The sequence below is a fragment of the Ostrea edulis genome, chromosome 1 (assembly GCF_947568905.1).
Source record: "Ostrea edulis chromosome 1, xbOstEdul1.1, whole genome shotgun sequence".
NCBI lineage: Eukaryota > Metazoa > Mollusca > Bivalvia > Ostreida > Ostreidae > Ostrea > Ostrea edulis.
Genome location: NC_079164.1, coordinates 27,185,032 through 27,198,921, shown reverse-complemented (window position 1 = coordinate 27,198,921; position 13,890 = coordinate 27,185,032). Strand labels below are relative to the sequence as shown.

The 13,890-nt window shown below is 35.8% G+C and overlaps 1 protein-coding gene across 1 annotated transcript; it reads right to left on the bottom strand.

Moving 5' to 3' along the window:
• Positions 1 to 4,304: 4,304 nt before the first annotated feature.
• Positions 4,305 to 8,147, bottom strand: LOC125661870 (G-protein coupled receptor 157-like). Its single transcript, XM_056142757.1, has 3 exons — positions 7,663 to 8,147; positions 7,344 to 7,558; positions 4,305 to 5,912 (listed from the first exon to the last, which is right to left on the bottom strand). Exons 1-3 carry the CDS (start codon positions 8,108 to 8,110, stop codon positions 5,589 to 5,591), a joined length of 987 nt encoding a protein of 328 aa, XP_055998732.1. The 5' UTR covers positions 8,111 to 8,147; the 3' UTR covers positions 4,305 to 5,588.
• Between the last annotated feature and the right edge of the window lie 5,743 nt (positions 8,148 to 13,890).

Sequence of the window (13,890 nt, the reverse complement as noted above, 5' to 3'; positions counted from 1 at the left end):
GAATATCCGATTACGTTCACCACTAATGGATCCGCCATGGTTTTTTATGCTGGTCTGATTCTCTGCTCAATCCAGATCGAACCGGTCCACCAATTAGCTTGCACTGTGCCGATGGGAAATTACCCTACGAAAATTTGTTCATAAACGCGTCACTTATGATTCTATTTGCACATCGAATGTTCATCCAAATATGTCCGACTAAATCGTTATGATAGTAGTCTATTCTATTGGAAGACACATGAAACGGGAGCCAATACAATTTTCCTTTATAATCACATAAAAATTAATTCTTTCTTTCATTTGGACAGCTACAAACCAAGACATGATCACGTGACACTTAATCATTATTTCAGTGGCTGCTGATGAGGGTGGATAAAAATATACCTCTGAATCAGCTAAAATGATTGGTTGTGATTACTGATGACATAACGTGTAAATAGATACATGTCCTTCACTTGTGATCAATTAGAAATTAACAAGATGATTACATAACACAGACTTCATAACATGATACATGTATGCATAGCATATAGTCACGAGTAGACAAATTTGGCAAGTGTTAAAAATGATCACATAAAACGTATTATTTGAAAAACAATATTTCATGATCCTTAATCAGCAAAAACAGAGCTGTGGTGAAACTGTGCAGCATGAAAAAGCATGGATATAGATAAGGATGAAAGATGAAGATAACGAACAGTGATCAATCTCATAACTCCTTTAAGTATTTAAACAAAATAGAGAGTTGGGCAAACACGGACCCCTGCATATACCAAAGGTAGGAACAAGTGCCAAGGAGGAGTAAGCATCCCCTGCCGACCTGTCACACCCGCCGTGAGTCCTATATCTTGATCAGGTAAACGGAGTTATCCGTAGTCAAAATCGGTTATGCCAAGAACGGCCTAACAACCGGTATGAAACACATCAGACAACATGTGACGCAATGATAGGGTGTATTGGCAACCTAGATCTTTATAACGACCATAGAATTTGCGACATGATGACTTTAAACGAGAATGTTGTGTTCAGGGGTCCGTGTTTGCCCAACTATCTATTTTGTATTGCTTATTATTGGAGTTATGAGATTCATTGCTGTTCGTTATCTTCACCTTTCTTGGAACCACTGCACCATCAACTTGTTTGTCAGTGGCCTTTCTCGATTTAAAAACTGATCATAAGCAGAACAAGCTCTTGCGTATCGAATCAGTTAAAAGATACAATGTCAGAGGAAACAAGATTTACCTCACACAAGAGAAAATTCAAAGCAACGTGGGTGTCACCAGACAACACTACGGGGAACCACATTGACAACGTGTGGATATCCAAGAAATTCTGAAGATCGTTTCAGGACACGCGAGTTTCAAAGGGAACAGTTTTGGCAATATACCACTGCCTTGTGACTTCTAGGATGAAATTAAAGTCGAAGATTAACCCTGTGGAGACATCAGACAGATAGAACTTCAATTCGAGATTTCTGAAAGACTAGTAGACACAAACATTCTACACATTAACACCGAAGAACAGGTTCCAAGTTGTACATGTGTTAGTGAGTGAAGGAATTGATGTCCACAGTCTATGGTCATAGACAGGAAATACGATCAAAACAACACCTAAGAATTACTGGCTCCAAGAAAGAGTCAACAGAAAGGATTGGATATCAGTGGATACTCTACAGAAATTCCAGACAAGGACACACAAGTAAGAAGCAGTTAATGAATGCTAGACAAGAGCGAGCAAAACTGCAGTGCATGCGGAGTTATTGAAGCACACAAGGTAGTTTGGCATAGTTTTAAGAAAGACAACAAAGGGCACTACGAGCACTTAGATAACATGGTAAAATAAGCATCCTGTGGCGTGAAAGAATTATAGAAGCTAGAAGACACATACAGACGATCGGAAAGATACATAAGAAACTAAAATGGAAGACTATTACTGACTCTGAGCAATAATTAAAATCATGAGTTCAACATTTTGAAGAACTGCTAAACATATCAGCTTTAAGCAACCCTTGAGTCGCCTCCGAGGCTATAGAAATCTAGATATACACTGTGATGATCCAGCAACGGAAGAAATAGTACATTAAATCAAGGAGGTGAAGAGCAGCCCGCATTGAATCCAATTGGAGACCCTCAAGGCAAACATAAAAACGACAGTGGAGATTCTGCTTTCTCTGTTTGAGAAGATATGAAACATTAAAGAATACCTGCAGACTAAGCGAAAAAACATTTGATAAAGTTACCCAAGAAGGGAGACCTCAATAAATTTGTATATAAAAAAGTATTCAGTCCGCCACTTTTCCTTCAATAATTTCAAAAGATCTCTTTCCGTATGACCAAACACTAGTTCAAAGGGACTGAATCCAAGATACTCCTGAACTGTTTATCGTGCAGAAATTAAAACACGGTGTAGCCCTTCATCTCAGTCTTTATCATACTGGTAACAATTGGTCTTTATCATAGTTTTAAGGATTTGAGGAAAACGTTCAAGAGCCTCCTGATACTCAAGATGATAAACTGTAGACCTGTTGAAAGAACGCCTACACAAAATTCGAATTTTAAACTGAATGACTAACCTTAGCACTCCTATAAAACTTAAAACATTTTTGTTACGTAATCTTTTGTGATTTTGTACATTATATAGCACAATATATTTGGTTATTTGACAGCACCTGTAATTGTACATTAAGTTGACAAAACTGTCGATTATTAACTTAATGGACTTTTTTCAACTTTTAAATGTACTATTACAGGTAACTTAATTTACAGATTTTAAATGTTGAAAGCATGTAAAATACATGTACATAAAATGCATATTTTCCTGGAAGTCAACAGTAATGATGAAGCAAATTTTCAATTTAATACACATTTGCACATAAATATCAAACATTTGTAAGTTTCAAACATATATCATCCTTTGATATGAGAAATATCCAATGCGAAATGACAAATATCCTGATGCATGATAATTTCACAACATGCACATCAAGAAGTTTTCTTTAACAATAATCAAAACGTTTCATCCTTTTCACATAGTTTGTACATTAAATTTGGCCATGATAGATGCAATCCATGAAATGTATGAAAATCTATTGAACAACATATCCTCTTTTTGGATTAAAATTCAAATGAGAATAACGCATCGTTTGATGTTCATCTCACTAAATATACTGCAAACGGAATCATTTTTAAGACAGGGGCCATAACCTATTCATGAATCTTAACATTTTTCCATGATCCTCAGATCCAGGTTTAGATCAAATGTTGAATGTGGTCTGCTACTTTCTTTTTCCATATCTAGTATGCCACTCAAAATTTCATCTGTGTTCACTTTTTCCTCTGGATCTCTGTATTTTGATTGAGTTAGAAATATACTTTCTCCATCGGGTGAGGACATCTTCATTCATGACAGTTAACATGGGAAGTAATCAGAAATTAAACGAGTTATCGTTGCCCTTTTGTTGTTTTGTTTTGAAATGCCACTCAGTCTCCAGACTATCAAGCAGGGGCGGATCCAGGAATTGCGGTTACGGGGGCGCCACTTTATGAGGCAGTGGGTCCAGGACGAAGCCTTCGTGGGGCTCCTGGATTTTACAGATTTTATGAGGCTTGAAATATATCTCCTATTTAGTCATTTGTACTATTTTCCATCATTTTAATAAGGTGAAATTAATCAAATGACCCACAGTTTAAAGTAATTCAAGAAATCAAAAGATTTTGTCATTCATTTCTCCGGGAGTGGAAGAAAATATTGCTTCTTTTATCGTTTAGTACATTTTCGATTTAACTTAAATTTGAAGATTTTAGGGGGTTGGGCGCGCCGGCTCGCCCCCTATAAATCCGCTACTGTCAAGTGTGTTACATAGTAATAGAAAAGACACAAACATCACCTAGGACAGTTTGTTAATTAAGGTATAGGGTCTAAGATATTGGTAAAAATTTTAATGTTCCAAAATGGTGGCGAAATTAAAGATCATATCTAGAAAATCACAAAAAGTTCTTCAGAATGTTTACAATCACATTGAATACGATAGTAATTACTAACTAATTCCCTGTTCTCATTTGCCTAAATTGGTACCCAGTTGACGTCGCATCCCTTATGTTTATGCGCAGCCACCAATCAGCGGGGTACCAGTTTAATATATTGTCCTCCAGACAAACATTTTATAAAGGGCTAAAACGTCAAAATGACTTCAATTTCAAAGCGCTGCGGCTATAGATAACTCATAATTAATACTACAGATTTTTATTTTATTTTTTTATTTTTTTTTTTTTTTTTTTTTTTTTTTTTGAGTTCTTCTTGCAAAATATTGTAACGTCATTTTTTAGATGAAAGATAGACGCTATGCCCTTCGGGCCTCAAACTGTTTTTTCTTTCAGAGAATGGACAGTTTCCGGACTTTATCCTTTACTGAAAAGCTTGGTACATGTAAGGGTCTTAATTATGGTCTTTACAATATATTTTGTACTTTCTGAATTTTTCTTTACACGTCCAGCACTAATTCATAAGCTTTTAAGATCGTGGCCTTGACCTTGGCATAACCTGAACTATCAGATATGACCAACGCTGAGAATACCTCAGGCTTTTTGCCAATCAATGCACTTTGTAACACAGTGGACCAAATATATCGAGACCATTTAAAATTTTCTGCGATTTCCTCAACGTGTCGAAAATATTTCGGAACTAGCTGAATAATTTAGCAGCTACATTCAGTCCTGGTAGGTCTGTTCTGTAGTTATTTTAGCAAGTTCACTCATTTGTTTTGGAAAATCGTATGTTTTGAAAATTTCTTTCTGCAAAACTCTTGATACCCGAAAATTTCAGTCTTTCTTTTCTATAACGTACGGCGTTATGGCAAAAGAAGTGGTATGCCATCTTTCTATTCAACTCTGACAAACAATTCTAAAAATAGAACGTAAAGGATCCTGTCTAGGTTACAAGTGTGAATCAAGTGCAATGTATTACACAACAAATACCATTCAATGTAAAATTTCAAATTACAGGCTGTGCTCTACATTTACCATTTTGAAAAAAAAAAATCTGCATTTACAATTCCAGCTGTTTTGAATCCAAATTTCAAAAAATGACTATAATAACTCATTTTGTGACGCCACCATGTACATACTACAGTGAAACTTTAGTTAATCTTCCGAATGATGCACCACGCAACTAGGTAAGGGCTTCCATACTGAAATGCACTATAATAATGGGGTGAAATTACACCTCAAATTCACAGGTATCATTACACTTGTTACGGTTAAACACCGAAACGATACTACTTATATGTTAACTATGACTGAGATACCATAAATTACCGTAAATTATCTTTATGATAATTTCCCATGACGTCGGTTGAATATCACATAACAGTTTATTTTTGGAAAACAGCAATAGCCTCTACTTCTGAACAAAAGTTCAGGTTCATGCGGGTAACCAGCTGAATTTTTATCGATATACTATGTATTCAGGTACAATATTACGTTTGTGGTTTTGTTACCATAGCTGAAAGTTGAGAGTTGAATTCCTTTATTTCTTTTACTTTCTATTCAATTCTAATAATTTTCATATGTCTATTTTTATGATATAACTAATCATTTTGAATTATCCTCTATTATATTAGGATTAATTAGTGAACCAGACCTTTCCCTTTTGCAGCATCGGATTCGCCCCCAATATTCTCGTACGACAGGGGGGTTAGTGAACAAATAGAATACAAAATTCACAAACGCCAAACTGCCATCTCCAATACTTTGTAAATTCAACAACCATTCATGTGATGTATCGCTAACTTGCGCATCAAACACATACAAGAAAAAACGGACTGTGCCGAAGCAACGGACGCTCAACAAAATTATACACGCATAGGGAAATCTCTGGATCCTCAATGACTGGTCATCTACATGTTCCTTATCTGCCTAAAATGTAAAACAGGGATTCCTTTTAAAGTAAGTGACCGACAGATTCAAAACAATCATATCTAATCAGTATGAAGATATGGAGGTTGTGGTATTTGGCATAATAAGTAATGTACACTTTTATGCCGTGTCTCCATTTCTTCTTACTGTAAAACAGTTAATCAATACAAGCGTAATTGTATACCAATCTCGGAAAACATCTTTGCTTGGAAATATCTTTTTGCGAAGCGAGCGCCCCAACCAGCAATAAATAAAACTGGTACATCAAATGTTTGTCATTTTTGAAATGTGAATACTACTGTAAAGTATTGAAATATTCGAAATGCTTCAAATTCTCCCTAAAATCAACTGGCATGTACATGTGTTTCATATAGGGTTTATATATGATAAATCATTTAAAATTGTGATTTTATCATTGTGAATTTTCTTTACTTTTTGCATTAAGTGTTTACAAATCCATTATTGAAAATTAAGTGTTTTATTTCATGTTTGATCTCGAGGAAGCGCATATTCACACGTGTTAGCAATTCTCAACTTTGACATCTCTTTTCTAATTAGTTTGCCAATACAACCTATCATTTGGTCAAATGCTGTTTCATACGAATTGTTAGGCCGTTCTTGTCACACTGATTTTGACTTCGGATAACTCCGTTTACCTGATCAAGATATAGGGCTCACAACGGGTGTGACCGTTCGACAGGGGATATTTACTCCTCCTAGGCACCTGATCCCACTTCTTCTATATCTAGGGGTCCGTGTTTGCCCAACTCTCTATTTTGTATTGCCTATACGATTTATGAGATTGATCACTGTTCGTTATCTTCACCTTCCATAGTGGTAATTGGTATTTACAATCTATCAAATGTAAAACTTATACAGTACCATTTTGATGCACCAAATCTAAGATAAGATTTCTTTGATTTGGTTATGCTTATCTCGTACTGATTTTACTGTTGTAAATTAATGTCATAGAGCTTTAACTTGAATTTGCAACTTTCTTTAGTTTGTTTTACGTTAATTTAAAATGTAAGTAGGAGGATCTGTCAAAGTTGAGATATCTGAGTTTGCTTGAGAATATTCTACCATAATTCTTGGTGAAATTAAGGTTAACTTTTTCTTTATGAACTTCTCTCTTTTTTTATCATTGTTGAATTCAGATATACTAAAACCTGACTTTGTGAAATTCATGTTTATTTTGTTGTTATTCGGATTTGAATAAATTTCAAAACTTTAGATAATAGCTGTGTTTCTACATATATATTATTATACAATAGCGTTTGAATCATACGTGCTCGGGTCTATACTTTCGTCAGGCAATCCAAATTAACAGTGATTTGTTGCAGTATACATATACCCTAACTACATGTACTGAATAAATGTATCCCACATATACCAATTTATTTTTATTCATTTTGTAATTTATATACCTACTTTAATTCTGTTACAACTTGTATGTTTCATGCAGAGGACAAATATGACGAACGTAATGATGTAGGTCAAAATTTCCCAGAATTTCCCCGCCAAAAGCGTCCACAAAATTTTTTCGCCTTTGGATGTAACGTTCCGCACCCAGCACCATGGAACGCCATAATCTCCTTTGTCTTCACCCAGGGCTCCGACTGATACAGCGATAATGACAACTACACCTGTAAACAGTTACTCCATTCATTTATTTGATCATTTCATGTACCGATTTGTTATGGTTAAAACAAGAGAGGAGAGAGAGAGAGAGAGAGAGAGAGAGAGAGAGAGAGATCTGGCAAAATCCATCCGACAATGTGCATAATCCACTCCCTTAACCGTGATGGTCTGTCATGGCCTCTGTAGTATAAATATAAAGTGATAAGTAAATTACAGGTCCAAGCAAACGACACCAGACTTGCGTACGTCGTAACAAAGCTTTGACCCTTGCAGAGCAGGCCGCTGCTGGCATCATCTGACACTGTATTGCATTTGCAATCAGTACCAATCACATAGGCGTTGGTTTCCACATGTACATACAGGTCATGATATCTCATATTCCCCACAATGTAACCTGCGGCATACATAACGTCACCAATCGTCATGAACACGAACATCGTGGCTAGTCGATTGTGTTGGAAATTAATGCTGTATTCGATAAAAATAAGAATTCCACCGATGACTGACAGACCACTGCTCACAAGATTGAGAATTGCTGCACGCCACAGAAGATCCATGATCAGTATATGTAGAAATCAGTGCATTTAATCGAAATGCAATACCTCTCAGCTGAAGATCACATTTGTAATTATTAGTTAGTACTAATTCTGGCTCTGAATCTAACTTATATCAGATAATAACCGGGAAGTTGAATTCTTCTCTCATTGTCCAATCATTGTTTGCCTATAACTATAGATGAATTAAATCATGCATATATACAATTGTAAGATAAGATACGAAAACTGAAATAGAAACTGAACTAAACAACAGTGCTCTAGGCACGCAACCTCAGCCATCTAATCGTCACATTTTAGGACACAAATATCATTTGTCCTATCAGAGCTACCATTGTCTGGATTTGCACATTCTTTATTATACTGTGGAATCATTTTATTTCATGGGGGATGTTCGTGGTTAAGCAAAACTTTACTGGTTCGTGGGGACGTAATTTCGTGGGTTAGCGATACGTTGTTACTAGGAAAGACAACTCTAATTGGTTTTTAAAAAATCGAGGACGTTAATTTGTGGGCAAGAGTGCACGAACATCAATCCCCATGAACAATGATGATTCCACAGACTTCAGTAGCAGATAATTTTCATTCAGAAATGATAAATGTATTCTTATAGATTAAGCATGCTAGTTTCACAACATTTTGCTTTCAATTTACAAGTGGGTACCTGAATACATTATGAATAAGGATATCAGTTTAGGGTCCACGACGAGACGTTTAAATCATGGTCAGAATGAATGAAAGTCTGTAATATGGGTTTAGAAATCGATATACATGTAGATACGAATTAAAACGGATAAATAGCATGTATCATACGAACTTGTTTACGTCATCATATAACCTTTACAATTATTATCGTTGTAATATGATGTTGGGTTATTGAACTTGTATCGGTAAATATTTACACAAATTGGGTGACCAAGATAATAACAAAAGACCCAGGGATATCGTCTCATAATATAAGCATGTGCCCCCTGAGTATATCAGTACCACACTTATATATTTTATTCCCTATAATATTTTATACTCGTATGAAAGGTGAAGATAACGAACAGTGATCAATTTCATAAGGCAGAATGTATTGAAAGCTTCTACATGAGAAGAAATAAAAGGTGAAGATAACGAACAGTGATCAATTTCATTATTCCTATAAGTGATGCAAACACGGTCTCCTGGATATATCAAAAGTGGGATCAGAAAAGCTACTGTTGCTGTCTTTAACGCAACATTTAGATATATCGACGACGACTTCTTAACACTTTGCACAACCATTCCTTGCGCTAAATTAAAGACTATGTTTGTTTTTTTTTTACATCATAGACAGTTGCTCCTTAAACAAAATGGACGAAAGCAAATATTCAAATCTAGTGTTCGCTCATTGAAAACCTTACTTTGATAAACACCACTCTGATTCTACGTACTCTAAGTTGATATGAAAAATATACTGGAGCTCCTCCTTGACAATATCTTCATAGTCTTTAGTGATCAGGTCTATAACAGTTTTATTTATGTAACAATATTCCATAATCACCTGCATGCGGTGTCTTTATCTCTCAACTGATTCGATATGCAAGAGTTTGTTCTCCGTATGATCAGCTTTTTCAATGGAGACATGTACTGATATACAAGTTGGTAGTGCGGGGGTTCAACACTCTCGTTTAAATTCAACATTTCGCAAATTCTATCTATTTTGTATTGCTTATAGCATAGCTTTATCCCTGGAGGAATTTGGCTCCAGTATTTTGCATTCTAGTTTTTCTTTTAGTTCTTGCAAGTTTATTGTTATTTCGAATTTCCAAACATTTCGGTTTGAGCATCACTGAAGAGACATTATTTGTCGAAATGCTCAATGGGTGCTTCGAAATTGGTACCATATGTTTTACATTATATGAGTTATGAGATTGATCACTGTTCATTATCTTCACCTTTCATGGTCATTATAACGATCTAGTTTGCCAGTGCAATCTGCCATTGGGTGAAATGCTGTCTGACGTGTTTCATACCGATTGTTAGGCCGTTCGTTACACACTGGTTGTGATCGCTGTAAGGTTCACGGCGGCTTTGACCGGTTGACAGAGGATGCTTACTCCTTCTAGGCACCTAAACCAAACTCTCTATTTTGTATTCCTTATGGAAGTGATTAGATTGATCACTGTTCGTCATCATGCTCCCAAAATATCTAAAAAGGGTTAAACATGTATACATTCCCAGAGGATGTGTTCCAATGTTTCTTTCACAAACTTGGCTTAACGAATAAGAGCATGTAAATCATGTAGGGACCACATTTTACATACAAAGTTGTGAACAAAAACACTGACATTGTGCATCACCAGATACATCAAGAATAGACATTTCGAAATTAACTTCTTGATGTACTCAGTCCATCCCAGTGATATCTGATGGCAGCTTTTAGTCATTTTTATGACATAGTAAACGTGAGTCATATAAATGGAGAACCCCTAGTCAAAATCAGTATGTAATAAACGGCCTCCCGATTTGTATGACAGCATTCGACTAAGCTATAGCTTGCATGGTCGTTATAACGATCTAGGTCCTCGATACAACCTGTCATTCAGCATTCACAATCAAACATATTTCAGTTTGTTAACCGTCGTACAATGCCTGAAATATTGTCAAAACGGCGTAAAATCATAAACAATCAATCAATATGTTAAATGCTGTCTGACGTGCTTCATGCCAATTGTTAGGCCGTTATTTACACACTAATGTTAAGTACGGATTACTCCGTTTACCTGATGAAGACAATAGGGCTCGTAGGGCTCGACAGGGGATGGTTACTCCCCTAGGCACCTGATCCCACCTCTGGTATATTCAAGGGTTCATGTTTGCCCAACTCTTAATATGGTATTCTTTATAGGATTTATGAGACTGGTCACTGTTCGCTATCTAAACCTCTTCATCATCATAACGACCATAGAATTTGCTATATGTGACTTTAAACCAGAGCGTTGAACCTCTTGTAACATCACCTTATTTGTCAGTATTTTGCTTCGATTTCAAAACTGATCATACACTTTAAAACATACGTAAAGGCACTTGCTACAAACTTTCTTACCTCATTTTGAATAGTTCCTTTTTTACATTTACAGTTTGGTTGTTGCTGCTGTTGTTGTTGTTGGATTTTTTGTTTACAAAATTGGGGCATGTTTGAACGTTCCCCTACTGTAGAGTATTTATTGATATTTGCATGTATTTACCAACATGATGCTCCTAGAGATTTTTTTTTATCAATGTGTGATCATAGTTTAATGGATAACAGAGTATCTAAATACAGAAAAGGTTTGAAAACAAATATCCAGTAAAGTTTAATGATTTAAGTAACTTGACTTAATTCAGATTGTAATTTTGCTACTTTTACAACTTTTGCATCGCTATTCACAGTTTGTACAGAAATATTTGAAAAAAGAGAAGTTTCGATTTTGTAATTTTATAATCATTAGTTTCTTATGACTAATTGATTATTTGGCGTCTTACGCGGTTGTGACAAAATCAGAACCATTTTATTCGTGATTTCAAATGATTGGAAAACAAAACTTTTGAAACGCAAATTAACTAATCTGTAGCTGAAATTTATCGATTTGTATACACAAGTTAGGAAAGGGATTCGTTGGTCACAACACTCATCTGAGTTGTATGTTTAAAACAAACAGATATATCTATTTGATGAAATTAGATGTATACATGTAGGTCGCTATACAATGCTTGGTGGTAGGGGTGATTGACAAAAATGAGGTGTAATTTTTGTTTGAAAATAGATTGAGTTATAAATCATAAATATCTTGGTGTTCGTGTTTATACAACTTCTAGTAGTTTTCATTTAGCTAAATCATTTGTGAGTTATGTCCAAGACGTGGTGTTATGTCGATATCGACGACATCGATGATATCGTATCGATATCGAATCAATATTGTTAAACAATTCGTTATGACTGTCCTAGCTACTATATTTCTTTACAATTGTGTATAAATTTGTTATGTTGCACTAAATGAGTTCCCCTTACTGTCGATATCGTCGATATCGACTATATCGTATCGATATCGAATCGTTACCGTTTGAAGATTTTGTGACATTCTACCAACTATATTTCTTCATTGTTGTTTGTCTGTTTATAAATGTAACACTGACTGAGATTCCCTTGTTGTCGATATCGACGATATCGTGTCGATATCGAATCATGATTGTAAAACAAATGGTTGTGCATGTCCTTGCCTGCATCATTCTTATAATTGTGCAGATGTTTAGGTAATTTGCATTAACAAAGTATCCCTTGCTGTCGATATCGACGATATCATGTCGATATCGAACCATGATATTTATAAGTTTTTGTGACCATCCTTGCCACTGTTTTTTTTTTATAGATGTGCATGTGTTTAAGTATTCTAAATTGATTACGTTTCTAGTACTGTCGATATCGTCGATATCGACGATATCATGTCGATATCGAATCAGGAGTGGTAAGCAGTTGGTTGTGAAGTTTTTTGCTACTGTCCTTCTTTAAACTTGTGCTTATGATTAGAAATATCGCACGCCAATGCAAGGTGAAGATAACGAACAGTGATCAATCTCATAACTCCTACAAGCAATACAAAATAGATAGTTGGGCAAACACGGACCCCTGGACACACCAGAGGTGAGATCAGGTGCCTAGGAGGAGTAAGCATCCCCTGTTTACCGGTCACACCCGCCGTGAGCCCCATATCCTGATCAGGTAAACGGAGTTATCCGCAGTCAAAATCAATGTGCCAAGAACGGCTTAACAATCGGTATGAAACACGTCAGACAGCATTTAACCCAATGCGAGGTTGTATTGACGAACTAGATCGTTATAACGACCATATAATTTGCGAAATGCTGACTTCAATCGATTGATTAGGGTTAATTTCAAATGTCATAGTATTTACGTTTAATCTCGGACACCAAACAGCTTAGTTTCGCACACCAGTCGATAAATTTAGGTTAAATTTAATTTTAAAAAAGTTTAGGACAATGAATACATTGTTTGGAGTTAAATCTAAAAATCTGCATGAACCTCGAGCAGAATTCTTAATAAATTCACGAAACACGATCGATATCGATACAATATCGGAACAGTTTTGTCGATATCGACAAAGCACCCAGCGTCATTTATGATCATTGACTTAAACAACAAAATCCATACAACTATCGATATCGATACGATATCGAACTGATATTGCGAATATCGTCGATATCGACGTGATAGTTAGTCTGTGGTAAATTTTCAATATTAATTATTTCACAAATCTCAGTCAATTACAAAAACTCCATATGGTTGATATCGACACGACATTGTCGATGTCGTCGATATCGACATTACACTCGGTCTTGGACATGTATGTCATTTGTATGTCAAAAGGGTTTATCGGTATTAATCTTGGCATTAAGGCTAGTTTTCATACATCTGAAGACCATGCTAAATAACTGTGTGGTGTGCACAGTTGGTGTGTTCGTTGTGTATGTGCTTTTAGCTCCATCCCTGGCGAGCGGTTTGCGTAATTATCTGTCATATGAAGCCTCTTCTGTTAGACCTTTTTGATTAAGATGTGGAATTTTCACGTTTTACCAGATTCTGAGTACATGTACGACAGAGTGGATAGGGTCATCTATCACATTCTAGAGTAATATATCCACTTACGTAATTAGTCAACAATTGTTCAAGACACTTCAGTCCTGGAAGAAGTAAATGTGGTAACTGGAATCAAAGTCGAAAGAAAGCGCCAGTACCATCCACCCTCTGTCCACCAGGA

What these genes read in the sequence shown, in the direction of transcription:
- LOC125661870 (XM_056142757.1), bottom strand. Translation starts at nt 8,110, where the DNA reads ATGGATCTTCTGTGGCGTGCAGCAATTCTCAATCTTGTGAGCAGTGGT. An exon ending in ATGGATTTTGCCAGATCTCT is followed by an intron (nt 7,559 to 7,662) that starts CTCTCTCTCTCT and finishes AACTGTTTACAG; the next exon opens with GTGTAGTTGTCATTATCGCT. An exon ending in CAAGTTGTAACAGAATTAAA is followed by an intron (nt 5,913 to 7,343) that starts GTAGGTATATAA and finishes TTTACATTTTAG; the next exon opens with GCAGATAAGGAACATGTAGA.